Source organism: Strigops habroptila, chromosome 4, assembly GCF_004027225.2.
Source record: "Strigops habroptila isolate Jane chromosome 4, bStrHab1.2.pri, whole genome shotgun sequence".
Lineage (NCBI taxonomy): Eukaryota > Metazoa > Chordata > Aves > Psittaciformes > Psittacidae > Strigops > Strigops habroptila.
The window spans coordinates 391,635-409,842 of record NC_046358.1 but is presented as its reverse complement, the minus strand read 5'-3'; the positions used below and the strand labels follow the sequence as shown (position 1 = coordinate 409,842).

The 18,208-nt window shown below is 50.1% G+C and overlaps 1 protein-coding gene across 2 annotated transcripts in view; it reads right to left on the bottom strand.

Annotated features, from left to right (window-relative positions):
• Positions 1 to 18,005, bottom strand: part of PTDSS2 (phosphatidylserine synthase 2) — a 39,793-nt gene extending 21,788 nt beyond the window's left edge. Inside the window, exons 1-3 of one of the 2 annotated variants that reach the window (XM_030484150.1) lie at positions 17,800 to 18,005; positions 8,963 to 9,064; positions 2,078 to 2,160 (exon numbers count right to left, since the gene is read on the bottom strand). In XM_030484150.1, the coding sequence (XP_030340010.1) occupies positions 2,078 to 2,160; positions 8,963 to 9,064; positions 17,800 to 17,942 (328 nt within the window). In that variant the 5' untranslated portion in view covers positions 17,943 to 18,005. Of the gene's footprint in view, positions 1 to 2,077; positions 2,161 to 8,962; positions 9,065 to 10,664; positions 10,992 to 17,799 lie in introns of those variants that run through there. The other variant, XM_030484151.1, reaches the window with a different exon arrangement.
• Positions 18,006 to 18,208: the final 203 nt, after the last annotated feature.

The following is an 18,208-nucleotide window of genomic DNA, read 5'->3' as shown; positions in this document are numbered from 1 at the left end:
AGAAGAAAATCAGATGATCTCAAAGGACTGGAGTAGTAGTGAGCTCTAATACAGTTTCATGCTTAGGAGCCAGTAACTTCCCAGGTTAGCTTATCAGCTGGGACAGAAGTATTTGGATTACCTGCAGTCACTCAGCTGTCATTGTAATACAGCCAAGCACACACAGTATAAAGCCAGCCACCAAGGCACTGCCAGAGAGGCGCTGGGAAGCTTTAACACCATCACAAAACATCAGTGCTCTCACATCTGCAATACCCTGCACAGCTCTGAACAGCCATTTAAAGAAGAAAACTCAAAACACAAAGAGAAGGACCCAAAGTGCTATGGGGAAAGCAGGCTCATAGTGAAGGGGGAGACTAAAAGCAGAACTTGTTACTTCAGCAAACTTTGTTTCCTTAGCAAAACCAATGGTGCTGGCACAGGAGAGCTGTGTCTAAATCAATCAGGTGGATAAGCAGGAAGAGGAGCTGTTTAAACAGAACATTAAGCACAAAATCCTGCCAAAAATACAAACCAGCCCTGAGCTGGTCATAATAGATACACATATACTGAATAATAGGGCTCGAAACCACCTGACAGCAGCATTACATCAAACCTAGCTACCAAGATCCAGCTTGAGGAGCTCATGCAAGAGACCTGATGTGGCTGTGCGTGATCACTGTGGCCTGCCTGACCCCGAGGCCTCCTTCTGCCCTATAAATGGAAGCAGCACGCACCAGCGGCCTGCGCCGCAGTTCCTTTGGGATGAGGTCTTTCTCCTGGAACAGCACCACGCTGCTTGACTGCCTGGTGGGAGCTTCCCAATGCACCCTGTGTAACTGGAGAGCTGAGGCTGGGCCTCAGGGGCTGCAGAGCCTGTCTGCTGCTGCGCGGATGAGGGGAGAGGCACGCCAAGGACGGGTGTTCTCCTTCCATACACCCAGTGTTGGACGTGATTGAATAAGTGATTGAATTGAATGGAGGATTTGATTCTGCTGAAACAGACTCCACTCAGGCCAGTACCTGCTGTTTCTGAGACAGAAGCATGCAGAGGTGGCTCAGTCCAGGCTAGAAGTTTGCTGTAGACATCTCTGACCCATGGACTTCCCCAATCCAGTTTGCACTGCTTTCTTCTAGGGAATAAAACCGACTTCCAGCCCAGACACAATCACTGCATGTTCTGACACTGGAAGCACCCGAATACCACCCATGTCCTTAAAAGCAGTAATTTCTCCTACAGGAGGAACCAGAACTAACTGTGACAGAAGGGAAAGACTAAAAACTGCTATTTAAAAGACCTCAGAAGTGCAAACTTGTGAATAAAACCAGAGGTGGGCTGTGGGCATTGCTCTAGAACAACGTCTGCTCTGACCGAGGCTCTTAACGTGCCTGCTGCTTCTCATAAGGAATAGCATTCCTAAACTGGAAGGTTAAATGTCTGGCATAGGAAGTACTTACAGCTTTATCTGACTATAAGACAGCCTAATGCTTTCAGGAATATTATGTGGGTCTATATAAATGCCCTTAATTCCTTCTCAATGATTCACAGCTAAAAATAAGCAAAAGATCAAAGATACTTTAATATGTTCATATTCACCTGATACAACCCTACATGGAAGAGGCTTTGTGCTGTGCTTTCATACGCTTTCAGGACTTACAGTCTCACTAGAAATCCCTACAATCACAATCAAGGGCCTCTGTTCCACCAGTTGTTGTAGATAATGGACATAGGCAAAGGGAGTGCAGTGCTCCAGCAACCGGATACATGGTCAGACGTGCAGTCCCAGTGCAGAAAGGAGGGATAAACAAGGGAAGTTCAGGTTCCAAGAATGTGGAAGCTCACACAAAGCTTTTCACTCCCAACAGGAAGCCAAAACAGGGAGATCCAACAAAAAATACCCAGTGCTACTGAGCCTGGAAGCACAGAGGGCTCCTGTGGTGTTCGGAGGCAGGGTGGGAGCAGGGAGGTAAGTGTGTAGTAATGAACCTCTATTACTATTTAAATTACTACTTACCCTCTCTACAAGTAACAAGCATTTACGTGCACCATAAACCACGCAATTTATCAGAAATACCTGACTTAAGCAAGGTGAATTACCTGGATGAGGTCTTGAAAATGGTCCATCTTTAGCTTGTGTCACTCCAAAACACAGGAAAACCAAGATACTGGCAACGATGCCTCTGAAAGGGAGAAACAGAAGAAGCTGGTCACGTTGCTGCACCTTCTAATGACACTGGAAATTATACTCTTTGATGGAAAGTATGTCTGGTCTCTGTTTTCTAATTACTAACCGTGTCCATCATAAATAGATACCTTTTGGAGATTACATTTCAGGTAAACAGGTATAAATTCCTGCACTTCTAAGCATGGCTTCATGACAGACTGTCTCAATCCCCAAAGTTTAACCATCCATCGTCCTCCCTTCATCCCCATTAACTTCCATTCCTTCTGTTTTGCTGTCATTTACTCGTATCCATCCAGCCAGGAGAGGAGCCTGATCTGGCCAAGAACAACTCCAGGCAAAAAGAAGCAGAAGGAGCAGAGCCTTGATCCACACAATGCAGATCACCATGAGATTCACAGATGTCAAATGCTTCCCTGTGTCTTTGAGAAGCCTTACGCCCGCTTTGTCAGAGATACGCTTCCAATTTAGCAGTGAGAAAGCTCTCAGGCTTGAGATCTTCTCACTGCACCAGGAGAGTTTCAGTGCAACTGAAAATGAACTGTTGAACTCGTCACCACTCCAAAACATTTCCTTAGTCAAGCAAAGACAAGGAGGAGCAGATCAGCCCAAACCAGCACTGCTGCTGTTTCAAGAGATGGGACTTTATACAGAGCCTAACGGAAGGTGACAGAGACATTAAAGAAACAAAAAGGATTATCAGGCCATGAGCCCAAGTATGCTGAAGACAGAGAGCTGCACCTCTGCACCCTCAGGCCAGGCCTGCACAGCTCTCTGACCGCCTCAGCACAGCAAGTCCTGCTTAGGGACTGCCCCTGCCCTGTCTCCGTCCCGGAGGCACCATCTCTGTGTGACCTGAGTGAGGTGCTGCAGGGACTGATCCAGCTGAAAGCTGAGGAAAGGCTTGGTTAGAGCTGGCCAGGCTGAGAGAGCTGGGCTGGGGCAGCCTGGAGAAGAGAAGGCTCCTGAAGGGGAGACCTTAGAGCAGCTCCAGGGCCTAAACGGGCTACAGGAAACCTGGAGAGGGGCTTTGGACAAGGGATGGAGGGACAGGACAAGGGGAATGGCTTTAACCTGCCAGAGGGGAGACTGAGATGAGATCTCAGGCAGAATGGAAGAAGTTGTTAGAACTGGATGAGCTTTAAGGTCCCTTCCAAATCATCCTGTCGTGCTGTGAGTCTATGAAAACCCAACTCCTGTTCCAGTGGCTTTCACAAGGAAGGGACACAGCAGCCCCCGTTTAAGCTTCAGCCAGTGTGGAACTGAATCCTGAGGGCACAGAAGGCTCCAGGAGGAGATCCGGACTGATCAAACCAAGCACACAGTCAAGACCCAGGATTTGAAACCCACTCATTACATGCAGCAGGGTTTCCAATGAAGTTTTGCTTTGCAAATGAGGAAATGAGATTACTCATGTCCAAATGCCCTTACTCTCAGGACCCCATCGTGCAGCGTAAGGAGCAGACCTGCAGAGACCGAGGTACCAGTCAGGTGGACAAGGTCTGGCATCTAATCCCAAAGTACCTGACATCAACTTAACCATCTCCTCAGATTTTAAGTAACTGAGATTTTAAACATCTCTCAGGCACAAAATGGCTTTTCTTTTCCAGGGGCACTTGTTTTTCCTGAAGACAAGTCCATGGTCTAGACTTGGGCATGTTCCTTTAGTCCTAATGGATGAAATGGTGCAAAGCAATCCAAAAATGCTTTTTTACTACATCTGAACTCCCAACAGATCTTTCCTGCTTTCTCACATTACGCTGTTAAGAGCTGGCTGAAGAGATAACAACTGAGCAATAGCTCCCACCCCACATGAGGCTGTCTGCAGTCAGAGCTGCAGCCCCAGCCCTAAATAAAAGGGCTCCATTTGCAGGAGCCAGAGAAACCACCCAAGAACTTTGCTTTTATTGAGAAACTGTTACATACCAGAACCACAGCTGACTCACACTTCTTTCCAAAGAGACAACAAAAGGATTTATGAGAACTATTTGATGACATTCACCTCTGAGTGCAAAAAGTTCGTGCTTCCTGTAAGTAAGAATGGGGTTTGCTGAACAGATGTATGTCAGTTCTTCTGCTTGCTTTGACACTGGGAAGCACAACAGAATCACCTACTGAATGGAACAGTGAATAGACAGTCCCATCATGAGTGCCAAAGATGAAGCTGCTGGCAGTTTTCAGCTGATCTCAGATAATGAGAATATTCTGCATCTCGAGTCTGCATTTGGAAATACCAGGAGTACAGAATAGTCTGCATTCTGTGTCATGCAACCACACACATCCCTGGTCACAATCACTGCATGAACCAGGATGTCCAAGACCACTGTTTTAGTCCTTGGAAAGGTAATTTTCCCAAAGCTGGAGACGACCTGAATGTAAAACCACCCCAGGAACCTAGTTCTGTTCCCTTTCCTAACAGCCACTGAGGCAAACAGCAGCTCTGCTGGGATCAGCTGCACTTTCAGCTGGAGTAGTTCACTTTTTCCTCTAGTAGCTGATTTTCTCTCCCCTCGGCACCCCTCTGGTGCCTCCTCATGCAGCTCTTCCAAAGCCTGCCCAGCAGCTTGCCCTGCTGGCTTAGCACAGCTTGAGGCAAGAGCTCCTCTGGGATTTGAGAGGGGTTTCTCCAACCTACCCCTGCAGGCAGCCCGATGGCCACAGCAAATGGATCTTCTGGAGCAGCACATCAGGAATCATGGAATGGTTTGGGTTGGAAAGGAGCTTAAGCTCCTCCCTGCCACAGGCAGGGACACCTTCCACTAGAGCAGGTTGCTCCAAGCCCCTGTGTCCAACCTGGCCTTGAACACTGCCAGGGATGGGGCAGCCACAGCTTCTCTGGGAAAAGTCTGTGCCAGCGCCTCAGCACCCTCACAGGGAAGAGCTTCTACCTTAGATCCAACCTGAACTTCCCCTGTTTCAGTTTGAACCCATCAATCCTTGTCCTGTCACTCCAGTCCCTGATGAAGGTCCCTCTCCGGCATCCTTGTAGCTCCTTCAGGCACTGGAAGCTGCTCTGAGGTCTCCACGCAGCTTCTCTTCTCCAGGCTGAACAGCCCCAATGTTCTCAGCCTGTCTCCATACTGGAGGTGCTCCAGCCCCTGAGCATCCTGGTGGCCTCCTCTGTTTAGGAAGACACTAAATAGCAAAGTGTGCTACAAAACTTAGTTTAGCACTGAACCAAACAAGAAAAGGACAACAGCAAGAGTTGCAATAACACATAGAAGCTGTTGTGTGTGTTGGTTTACGAGTCGATTCAGAGGCACAAGACAATGGATCTATGGATGTCTACAAGCATCTGTCTGTATCATCCTTTGTTCGTGGTGTTTAACGCAGCAGCTCCCACTGCTGCAGGACAGCAGCACGACTGGTGCCATCCCCCAGTGGCACCACAAGCTGCACATGAGGTGTAGCCTCCTCCTCACCTTGTTGTCCCTGTGAGTGTTCAGCAACAGGAGCCGGAGGCGATCAGCTCACAAACACCCCTAGACCTGTTACCATGGCTGAGCAGTGACCTGCTGTTACCAAACACTAGTGTGAAAAGGCACCTTAGAAAGGCTGTTTCATGGCTTGAAATTCAATGTACAACCCACCTGCACACAGGACTTTTAAATCTGAATGTGTTTTTATATGGAAAAAATACTAACTTTGTCCCCCGGAGCCCCTGCACAGCGTTCAAGGTATCTGGGACATGTGGATTTCTTCCACAGGCACTGTATGCACCAGAGGTGGCTGAATCTTCACTTGGCTGCCCTCAGAGCTGGAGCTCAGTCCTGTCAGCTCCTCCTGGGTGCTGAAAGGAAGAGAAGCTGATGGTTGTCAGAGGGGTTGGACTATTCCAAGGCTGCTCTGAATGCTGGAGGAACTGTGAGTAAAAGGTCTCACTGATCAGACAGGCTTTGATGCAACATCTCTTTGGCTCTGCAGTGAATTTCCAACTACCTTTACAAGAGAGGCAACCTGACTGCACGTACCACACGATCCCACCAACATCTCTGTGCATGATCCCGTGAACTCTGACTACATTTACAGCTGGAACATTTCTATAAATCCTACCATAAAAACCTAACCCTCCTTTCCTTGCCCTGACTTGCTGTGGGCAGGGAAATGGCACCAAAAGGCAGCATGTGAACAGATACACATATAAACCTTGGCTATAGACACCACACCCCATGATCTCACAGGTTCATGCTCTGATTTGTTTCTTGCCCATCGTTTCTGCTGATGACTTGTTGCACAAACCCCACCACCACCCTGCCCTCAGCTCCCTCCTAAAGACACTGGATGAAGCACTTTTATAGGGGAGAAGGTGGGACCTCAGCTCACTCCCTGTTGCTTTAGTGAGCCCAGGAACCACAGCAACAGCAGCACAGCAAGTTGTACATTTACTCCAAGCTACTGCTCTGCTCCGAGCACCTAATGCAGTTCACAGGCATTCGGGCACCTCCCAGCAAGAGCTCAAAGTCAGAGGAGGTTCAAGCCTTTGTGACCATGTATTTAGAGTGTGCACTCAAGGACAGGACACTGCTCCACTGTCATTGTGCAGAGCTTGGAAATAAAAGAGCATGACAGCTACAGACACTGCTCACTGGTAATAAACCTGCTTCTGTTCATTAACAGTGTCACCATGAAATATCTGCACACAGGGACAGCCTCACACTGGCCAGGAGTTTAGATCGAACCACACAACAGCTCTACATTAAGACTGAGCAAGATCACATTGTAGGATATGGGATTTTAACTCATGGAAGCCAAAATCAACAACCTGTGCAAGCTGGGGATATGGATCTACTTATGCATGTTGTGACCATCTTACTCTTGCTTTGAAATGCCTTTTTTTGTTCAAATATACACTTAAAGAGCCACATAAAATTGGGCAGATCTAAGAGAGCAACAGGCACCCAGATGCCAAAAAAGAGAATGGCTGGGACACGAGGTGAGCTGGAATCCTTCACATTTGATGGTGCTAAACTTGGTTTAGCCCTTACCTCAAAGACCTTCGAAAGAGATTCAGTTGAGACCAGAGAGGAATTCACTGAAAACTGAGTGTAAGGAGCATGTGAACACCACAGACCCTGCCATCCCTTCTGTAAATCAGGGCCAAGGCAGAGGCAGAGTTTAGGAAAGGCCCACAGGACTCATGTGTTCTGTCTGCACTGATCTCAGCTTGGAAAAAGCAATGATTTGGCAGTTAACAGCATCCAAGTGTAGCTTGGGTGGCTGTGGCAATAGCACAAAAGACATAGCTTTCAAAACCAATAACAAAATCCAGTATTTGGAAGACCATATACAATTCTCAGGATGCTGCTTTTCAAGTAATTATGCATCTAGATATTGCAGGCAGCACTGCACAACCAGAGCTGCAGAAGGGATCAAAGAACACACATAGGACCACAGAATAGAATCCCAGCCTGGTTTGTGTTGGAACGGACCTTAAAGCTCCTCCAGCTCCAACCCCCTGCCACGGGCAGGGACACCTTCCACTAGAGCAGGTTGCTCCAGGCCCCTGTGTCCAACCTGGCCTTGAACACTGCCAGGGATGGGGCAGCCACAGCTTCTCTGGGCACCCTGTGCCAGCGCCTCAGCACCCTCACAGGGAAGAGCTTCTGCCTTATAGCTAACCTACACCTCCCCTCTGTCAGGTTAAAATCATTCCCCCTTTTCCTATCACTACATACTTTTGCCAAAAGTCTAGCAGACAGAACCTGGAGAGGGACACTCGCTGCTCCCTGCCTGCTATGATGCTGTTAAGTGCATTTTAACAACTGGGCATATGATTCCCTCCACTGAATGTGCAGAAAGCAACTTCTATTTCATGAAAGAAAGGTTAATCTGCTGCTTAATCTTCTCTGGTTGTGTTTTCATTAAAGCAGTAAAGGCTCTAATCCCAATAAGATATTCCACTGAGTCACCTCAGACTTGTATTACTCCCCACTGATGTGTCATCACTTCTCTTCCAGCTTTTCCCCTTCTTTTCTTGAGCTGCCGCTGCAGGGAGTATCACAGCTCCATCCGTCACTGGCAATAAGATGGCATTTGTGCCCACCAAAGCCTTGCGGAAGCTTTCCCAGCTCCGGGCAGGGCACACGCTGTGTTCGACCTGCTCCATTTCACCCCCACATGTGAAAATACAAACCTCAGCTCAGCGTACGTGTGTGAGTTACATTTGCCACGTCTATTGTGTAAGTGGCAGAACAACAACCGAGGTTATCTCAGGAAATAGCCCAATTCCTGCATCTCCACAACAATGAACGCTGGATCCTGAGTCACTTCAGAAAATGTAAAAAATAGGAAGGAACCCTTTAATAGCAAGAGGAAAATAGAGTGTTACAGTTAAGAAACCAGACTAGTAGAAAACTGTGATTTCCATGCTGACAGCGAGGATGCTTTGCAGCCTGTAAGCATCCCCTTCACCTTTAAGATACACTTAGCTTTTTAGAAGACCACTTTTATTCCCACTTTTGGTTCCCTGCTGTATTTCTTTAAAAAGAGGAGAAATTCAACCACATTATGGTAGGACACCTTCCACTAGACCAGGTTGCTCCAAGCCCCAACCAACCTGGCCGCTCACTGCTATGAGAGTGACACTGACCTGATTAGAAATGAAACTCAGAGAGCAGCAGCAGAGGAGCTTACAGACTTACACTTGGGTTGGCACTGTCTAAGGTTCAGGCCTTAAAACAACTTAATGCAAAGGTCATTGAGGTGGCTTATGCCCAAGGTAACAGTGTGTACAGTGAGCTGTTCATGCAGCTGCCCTCTTGTAAAACACACCTTACAGAAAGCCCTTCTCAAGCATTTACCTCTTTGTGTTGTAGGCTGTATCTTGTGGTGTTTCTTCAAGCAGGGTCACGTAGCCCAGCGCACACGTGAGGATGAACAGGACTGTTAAGGTATGAGCTCTCCTATAATGCAGAGGAGAGAAAATTGGCATCAGAAAGCAGAACTTCCATCTGTCAGTGAAGCCTCAGTAAGCCCAGCACACACGCAGTGCTGTGTGCTGGAAGCTGTTTTATGTATTGCACAGCACAGAAAGCAGGGTTTACAATGGCACTAAATTTAGTCACCAGCCCATTGTGCACTCGCACCAGAGGAGCCGGCCACAAGGACCCTGCCACAAGGCCGGGCCTGGCTCGTGTTCCCCCCGAGCCTGGAGTTAGGGAGGACTTGGGCAGACACTCGCCAAGTGACCAAGAGCAACCTGGAAAACCCAGCACCAACCGTGCTAACAGAGATCCAAACCCACCAGCTCTCAACCCTGCTTTGTCAGGTATGGACTTGGCAGTGCTGCTGCACAGCCCCTTCCAGGCCTGGTAATAACTGCGGCAGACTCCTCCAACTGAACACAGGGGAACTCACTCCAGAGATGGGAACTGCGCATTACAAGAGAAACTAGCCATTAAAAAACACTTCTCTGAATGAGACCAGTTGCAATTGTAAGAATTGTGATGCTGCCTCTGGATGCCTTATTTCCTATAGTTCTGACAGTTTCCTTCCAGCTTGGGTCTGAACGGCAGGTACAGACTGCTGGCTAGAGGTGGGTGCCCACAGAACCAGAGGCTGGTACCTGCAGAACCAGAAGTGGGTGCCCTCAGAACCATACACAGCCATCTCTACACGATGGCTTCTGCTGGACCAACTGTTACCAGCAAAGCTCCTCAGCAAAGCTTGGTGGTTGCCCTTCCAGGCTGTTAAAACAAGCAGCCTGGATGGTGTAACACACTGGTAACAGGCAGATTGCTGCTGTGTGTGGAGTCACAAGCTCTCACTCCCCCATCCAAGGGAGGCTCACACTGATTTGGGTAAAGCACTTTGGTGTGAAAGAAAGAGAGCCAAGTACACACAGCCAGGCCAGAAGCGAAGAGGGGAACTCGCTGCAGCCAGCTGATACTACACACATACACCTACTGATTACGACACACAATGTTCCTACACTGCTCTGCCTGCATTGCCTTTAATTTCAAGTTGCACATTCCTTCCCTAATGAGAAGCCATTTATTGTTTTGAGTGGAAAACTTCTCTGACCTCAGCTTGGAAGCACAGGAAGTCTTAAATGGCCATTTAAGATCAAATCATACAGACACAAGTCTGTTTTAGAGGTCTGCGCAACATCTCTTAATACAAACAACTAAACACAGGTCTAAAGCATCAAGCTTTGAGAACAGGAAAACTGTGAATGAGAACAACTATGTGATGGATATTTGTACATACTGGCTCTGTTGCATTTTCTTTTTATATTATATTGGAACAAAAACTAGCATTTCATTCCCATTTTATGCCAAAAGACCAAAGTCTGTACATGTCATACACTGCTCGATAAACCAGAGTCCTCACAGAGGACTGCCAAGCAGCCCACTGACCTACCTTCAAACACCAATCCCAGTAACCTAGAACTGTTCTGAAAGTGAAGGTAAACACTACTGTGAACTACATTTTCATTCTAATCCCAAGCACAGCCACTACTCACAGCATCCTTTTAATCCCACTGGAAGACACATGCAATACCTCATAAGCAGATGCAATCCTCTTCTGCCACTGCTGAAAAGGTGTTGGGCATTTAACACTCTCCTCCCTGGCAGTCCCAAGGACACACACTAACCAGCTCCAGAGGGAAAACAAAAGGACTCAGGAGTATTCCCAAGTTGAGCAAGGAATCAACGTGTCAAAGCCTCCAAATCCCAAGAGGCAAAGGCTTCACAGGACAAGCTTCCTGCTCGACGGATGCATCCTGCCCTGGCTGAGCCGCCCCGGATGCCGGAGCGCAGGTGATTCACACCTCACATACTTCACATTCACCAACAGCCACGTGATGAGGAGCCTATTTTGAAACCTGCAGGAGTTGAACACCTAAACACCAGCCTCTCAAAGGAGGCACCACACCACGGGCTGAACGGGATGCTCAGATTCACCTACATCAGACCATGCTCTTGCTCGCTGTGTTTATACATGTATGCAATTAACACAAAACCAACCCGTATTTTGATCAGAGAAAAGGCTTATGTTAAATGCAAGGCTCTGCACTGTATTTTGTGGTTTATTACTTACTTTTTTGAAACTAATATCTAAGAGGCTATTAAAATAAACCTAGATACGCTGTCTTCCACCTGACTATTTCACCTCCTCAATACCCAGATGAAGCCAATGACATTTTCAATGCATTCAGCATCATGTAAATGGCCAAAAATTCAGTTGTGAGCATGTCCTCATTTAGACAAACACATCTAGAAACCCACTTAGCAGAACACCGATGGTCTGCTTCCATTCACCCCTGGGGGGAGTTGGTAGCAAAGTGCATGGTCAGTGTGGGAGCACGTCATGGGTGCTGCTTTCCTTTATTCTTGGGGTTACAACCGTCAGCTTGGAACTCAACAGGCTGCTCTGTTTAGTGGAGGAGGCTCTGCATCTTCTCATGTTCCTTTTAGCTCAGTTCTCACTTCCAATTGAAGCCAGATTCTCTTGCAGCAGGTGTTCAAGATGGTTAGTCTTAGAATCACAGAGTGATTTGTGTTGGAGGGGACCTCACTGAGATCCCATCTCAATCTCCCCTCTGGCAGGTTGAAGCCATTCCCCTTGTCCTGTCCCTCCATCCCTTGTCCAAAGCCCCTCTCCAGGTTTCCTGGAGCCCCTTTAGGCCCTGGAGCTGCTCTAAGGTCTCCCCTTCAGGAGCCTTCTCTTCTCCAGGCTGCCCCAGCCCAGCTCTCTCAGCCTGGCTCCAGAGCAGAGCTGCTCCAGCCCTCGCAGCAGCTCCGGGGCCTCCTCTGGCCTCGCTCCAGCAGCTCCACGTCCCTCCTGTGTTATCATGCAAACGTATTTTCAGTCTAGCTTGAAATCCAGAAGCCAAATGAAAGCCCTTCTAAATTGACTTGCTTTCTGGGAAGAGCAAGTTGGCAGCTCTAACCAGGAAACTGCAAGTAGTGACAAAGTGATGAAAGCTGGTAGAGGTAGCAGAGCATCACACAACCTACCTGTCAGAGGAACAAAGGGAAAAAGGTGAGAGGAAAAAGGCAAGTAAACATAGATACACACATATCTTTCTACAGTTGAGAGTTAAAACAAAACCGAAATCCACATCATTTGGAACAAGGCAAGAAGTGAAGCAGTTACAGCAGCCAGGGAAGTGAACAGAGACACGAGTGAAGTCGGGATGAATTAACCTGCATAAAGGATTATTTTTGTCTCCACATACACTTACAATAATCCAGCAGAGAAGAGCACACACTAAGCACACTGCAGCCAGGCCAGCACTGCAGGAATTAGCAGAAAGGCTTATGTTCTCCCAGCCAGGAGCCTGAAAAGAGCCTGGCGAAGCAGAGCAGGGATCTTCCTCCTGGAACTGGCTGGAGCTTGGACAATACACCAGAAGCAGGAGAGTGCAGGCTCCAGCCAGCTCTGGGAGGGTTTCTGTCCAAAACCTGAGAGCGCAGTGCCTGAAAGCACAGGCATACAGCAATATGTAGGGCCAGGAAGATAAAAGGAAATTCACAACAAATCCCAAACTAATAAAGAGCTGGAACATTTCTGCACCAGCATTTCTCTGTCTTTCGACACCTTCCCTGTGGCTCTCTCCCCATTTAAACACTGGGGCATTTAAGTGAAATAACGCAGGTTTTGCTGTCACCAACACCAGCCCTTCCTGCGCCTGGGACACAGCATCCCAAGGGAAGTGATTTCCCCAGGGTGAAACTAATTCTGCACACTCCTGCCATGCCGAGCCTCTGAGTTCACCAGACACTGAAAACTCCCTTGCACTGCTCGTGGTAGCAGGGGCTGCCTTCCCATGTTCTCCTTAAAACTACAGAGTATTAATGATGGAATCACCCAGGTTGGAAAAGACCTTCAAGATCACCAAGTCCAACCTTTACCCCAGCACTGCCAAGGCCACCACTGACCCATGGCACTGAGGCCTCGGCTACACGGGGTGTGAACACTTGCAGGGACGGTGACTCCAGCCCTGCCCTGGGCAGCCTGTTCCAATGCCTGAGCACCCTCTGGGGAAGGAATTGTTCCTCAGCTCCATCTAAACCTCCCTTGGCAGACACCCTTCTCACGCCATTCTCAGGAGCCACCTCCCCTGCTTGTGACAAGAGGTAAACCACGGAGCACCAACACAGGCGCAACGTGCCTGGGCTGGGCTGCTCCGCTGCAGGGCCCTGCCAGGGCATTCCTCAGCGCAGCAGGCGGCTGACGCGGCGGCAGCCTGACGCAACGTGCCCCTGCTCCAGTCCAGCAACGTGCTGCGGCCTGGGCAGCGCTCCCCAGGTGGGGAGGCAGAGGAGGGAGCCAGCAAACACCGAGCGTCCCCACGGCCTCCCAGCAGTGAGCTTCTGCAGCGTGGAAAGACATGGGAAGTGTCCCACGAGCGTGAGGAACGTTGCCTTGGAAGCGCTGCAGCCAACCTCAACCTCTGCCAACTTGGAGATCTCCTGTCTCCCTGAACTAGGTGACCTTCAGGTCCTTTCCAACCCTCACCATCCTGTGATTACCAAGGCTGTATTTCCAACCCTCACCATCCCATGATTACCAAGGCTGTATTTCCAAACTTGGCTGGTCTGCACACACGTATCCTCATTCCCAATGGAGTGTCCCTGCACTGGCCATCGGGAAGGATTTCTCACAACCTCAAATAAACTGAAGCACCCAGGCAGAGGCCCTTTCCTTTGCTGCATTTTCCACGCTTTTTGCACCAAGCAGGCTGAAGGAATTCCTACAAAGCTGTATCAGCCTATAGAGAGTGTCCTACCCACCATTTCCCTGGGTTTTTCCTTATTTTCCTTTTTTCCTTAAACTCCACAGGTCTCTCTGCCACACTAGAACCTCAGTAACTAAAACCATAGCCACATGATGGCAATATAGAGAGAGACAGAACACATTAATAAACAGCAGAGGACATTAAAGGTAATTAAATACAAATTAAAGTAAGCTTAGTAAAAGCAACTAACCCAGAGTCACAACGTAATGTGGTGATAAAGATCTATCTGGCAGCTCCCAACACCTCCAAATCAAGGCTGGATGCCTCGCTGGAAGGCAGGCTTTGGTTAAAGACAGGCTGTGAAACACTTCCAGCAATCAGGGGTAACACAGGTATTTAGGAGAAAAGCACTCACGGTGTCTAACTGGGTGATCCTGAAGTGGTAATCCCCGACTGGGCTGGCATGAAGCACCCCCCACCACCCCACCTCCTGCTGCCTTTCACTGGCTGCCAGGAGGGGAGGAATGTTTGCTCTTCTCTGCAGAAGGGTTGCAGCACACCTCTGCATCGATCACTTACTGCACTGTCCAGGGCACATAAAGCAATTCGCTTTTTCACTGAGCTTTTCTGCACACAGAGACACCCATCTCCTCTCTGAGTGCCTTTAGGCATCTGCCACAGTCACAAACCCAGCTTTGACTGGACTCACTTGCACAGAGCAAAGTCCCATCGCAGAGACCTGTAACACATCAGCACTTGCTCTTGTGCAGGTTACAGACACAAAGCCATGGGGATGCTGTAGAAAGCTCTATGTGGGGGCATTGAACAACCCAGCCCAACCAACCCAGGGGTTTTTCCATGCTAGCTCAGGAAAAACATCAGATCCACTGTGTTTCACACTGGACAAAAACTGAGAGTCAACACCTCAGCCACAAAGAGCCCCTTTGTTTGTGCTCAGAAGCTAATTCTGGAAGCAGACAGGCAAGAAACAATCAAAGGTACTGGAAACAACAGGGAACTGCCCAGAGCAGGGCTTGCCAGGCAGGCCTGGGATTCCCAGCTCCCCAGAGCTGGGTTAGATGCTTGGAAATGAGTTCAGGGATAAAGACACACAAACCACCAACCTGCTCCATAAAGCTTCTTCCTGGTGCCTTTCCCAGTGACACAAGAGCTGCCAGGATACACTGGCTGAGCAGTCCCACCACACAGCTCAAACACAGCATTGCCCAGCTCCACGTGATTAAGACTGAACATGAATTATACACATGTAACTTGTTATTCCATGTTTAGGTGTTATATATATCTATAGGTGTTATGCAGCATGTAACTCGTTATTCCATGTTTAGGTATTATATATACATAAGTATTATGCAGCATGTAACTTGTTATTCCAAGTTTAGGTATTGTGTGTATATGTATATATAGGTATTATGTAGCATGTAACTTGTTATTCCAAGTATAGGCATTTTATATATACATATTATACAGCATGTAACTTGTCATTCCAAGTTTTAGCAGGATTTACATGGAGCAGGCACCTGAAGCACCACTCTTCCCAAGGATTGCACTTACAGCAGTAGAATCACCTTTGCAAACTGCACCACTTCTGGAATGACTTCTGACAGTGTCTACACACCCCTGACTCTTGAATTTGCCAAACTGAGACACATGGGAAGCCTTATCCCAGCTTCTGAACTTCAGAGGGAAAAGGTATTTTCCGCACTTCAGAGACAGAAGGCACCTACTCCCTTACATTTCCATTTTCCATGAGCACCTCTGAACACACAGCACAAGAGGAGTCCCAAGGGTCACAGGGATAAATCCTTCCTCTGTGTAATCTTTATTCTCGGCCACTGTAAGAACTGAGGCACTACCAAGGATTCAGTAACACACTCGGGGCTGTCAGGCACAGGCCAAAAGGAACAGGAGAAGCCTGGAAACTCTGACAAGCTTTAAAGTGCTGCTGCCAGCACAAGTGACACACACTGCTGGGGGAAACCAAGCAAACAGATAAGCTAAGGGACAATTTGATAACACTCGTGTCCTCACTGCGCTCGGGAAGGGACGAGCAGGCAAAGGGAAAGCTCCTTGGAGCACTCGGGCTCGTAGAAGAACAATTCATGTGGGCAAATGAACCTCTGCTACAGGCTCTGAGGACAACCCTGCACGAGTGGCAGGCTGCCCCACAGCCCCACAACAGCATGAATGTGCAATAAGGGGAGATCATAGAGTAAACGCAGCATTAAGTGTTTTTAAGGCACCACAAGACACCAGGCAAAAGCCACCTTAGCCAGACAGGAAGAAAAGGACTGTTTTACCCATTTTCCATTTATAAGGAGGCTCCACTCCGCAGGCTCGGCAGGATCCAGGTATTCAGCAGCCTACATGTGCCAACACTAACGGGTGCTCCAAGAAAGCTCCTCTTCCCTCAAGACAAGGATGTCCTCAGCTGCACCTCCGTACGTCAGCCTTGTGCAGAGCCCCCCCCCCGCGAGCCAGCAGCATCCGAGTGATTCTTTGCAGTTTGTACTAGCAGAAATATCACCCAGAATCAGCAGCTTCATCAAGATCAACACCCTCTGCTCCACTTGTGCCCACATTGGCAGGGCGAGAGCCAAGTGCCCTCCCCTTGCTGCTCCTTAATGTCAAACTGGAGCCAAATGACATCGCCCTCAGCTCATGTTCCAACAAGGGACCTCAGTGACAGCTCGGCTCCCTTAGGCAAGGAGGACAGGAGGTTAACAGGCACAGAAAAACCCTGCACATGCACAAGTGTGCTGAAGGGGATTTCTGAAACAACCCCTGCAAAGATGGGATTGAGAAGTGCTCTTGCAGGTAAAAGCACATCTCTTCCTGCAAGGACTGAGTTTAACAGTGGGTTTGCCCCACTGGCCTAACAGACAGTCATGGTTTCTGCACTGAGCATGCCACAAGACCACCCAGAACCCCAGACCAGCAAGACGTTAGCATGACAACCTGAGCTTTCTACAGGGTTACAGGCAAGAAAATGGATAGAAAAGGCTTCTTCCAAGGCTGAGGGAAGGGGAGGAAGTATGTGGAGCCCATACACATGATCACAGAATCAACCAGGTTGGAAAGCACCTTCAAGACCACCAAGTCCAACCATTCCCCAGCACTGCCAAGGCCACCACTAACCCATGACACTGAGGCCTCGGCTACACGGGGTGTGAACACTTGCAGGGACGGTGACTCCAGCCCTGCCCTGGGCAGCCTGTTCCAATGCCTGAGCACCCTCTGGGGAAGGAATTGTTCCTCAGCTCCATCTAAACCTGCCCTGGTGCAGCTTGAGGCCGTTTCCTCTTGTCCCATCCCTTGTTCCTTGGGAGCAGAGACCAGCCCCCTCCTGGCTCCATCCTCCTGTCAGGCAGTTGCAGAGAGCGAGAAGGTCCCCCCTGAGCCTTCTCTTCTCCAGACTAAACCCCCCCAGGTCCCTCAGCCGTTCCTCATCACACTTGTGCTCCAGGCCCTGCACCAGCTCCGGGGCCCTTCTCTGGCCCTGCTCCAGCCCCTCAATGTCTCTCTTGTCGTGAGGGACGGTGCTGATAAGACAACAGGGACCAAGCACCGGGGGCTGAGCACAGACCGGGACCTCCTGTGGGGCCCGAGAGCTCCCCAAAGCACCCGCTGGTGACACAACCCGCCCCAGGGAGCTGCGGGGGGTGTTTGAGGGAGGGTTCAGGCGAGGACGGAGGTGCCGCGGCCACGGTCAGCGCTGCACCGCCGTTAGACACCGGCGAGCAGCACCGCATCACACCCTCACACCCAGCCCGCTGCTCAGCCGCAGCCCCGGCCGCTGCCCAGCTGAGGAGCAACGCGGACGGCGGAGAACGCGCGCAGCTCCCGCCCGGCACCCGGTGCCTCAGCGCACTCCCCCCGCGGCGCGGAGGGGCCGCAGCGGGGCCGTGCCCGGCGCCGGGGGGCGGCTCTCACCAGAAGAAGGTGTTGGTGCCGTCGTCGAAGACCTCGGACTCGGTGCTGCGGCGCGGGCCGGGCCCGTTGTGCTGCGGGCTCTGCTCCTCCAGCGCGGCCTTGCCGGGGCCGGGCCCCAGCCCGCGCCGCTCCCCTCGCCTCATGGCGGCACCGGGGCTCGCGGCGGCGGGCGGGGCGGGGCACGCTCCGCGCGCGACCCCGCGCAGGCGCAGAGCGCTCCCGCGGGAGGGCGGGGCCAGGCGGGGCGTCTCCTGTTGCCGCGGCAACCGCCCTTCTCCCGCCCCTTCGCTGGATGCCCCGCCCCCGAAGCTCCGCCGGGTCCCGTCGCCCGCCGGCTGCCAGCGCCCTGCGGCGCCGCGCACAGCCCCTCCGGAGCGAGGGACGGGCGGAGGAGCGGGTTGGAGGGAGC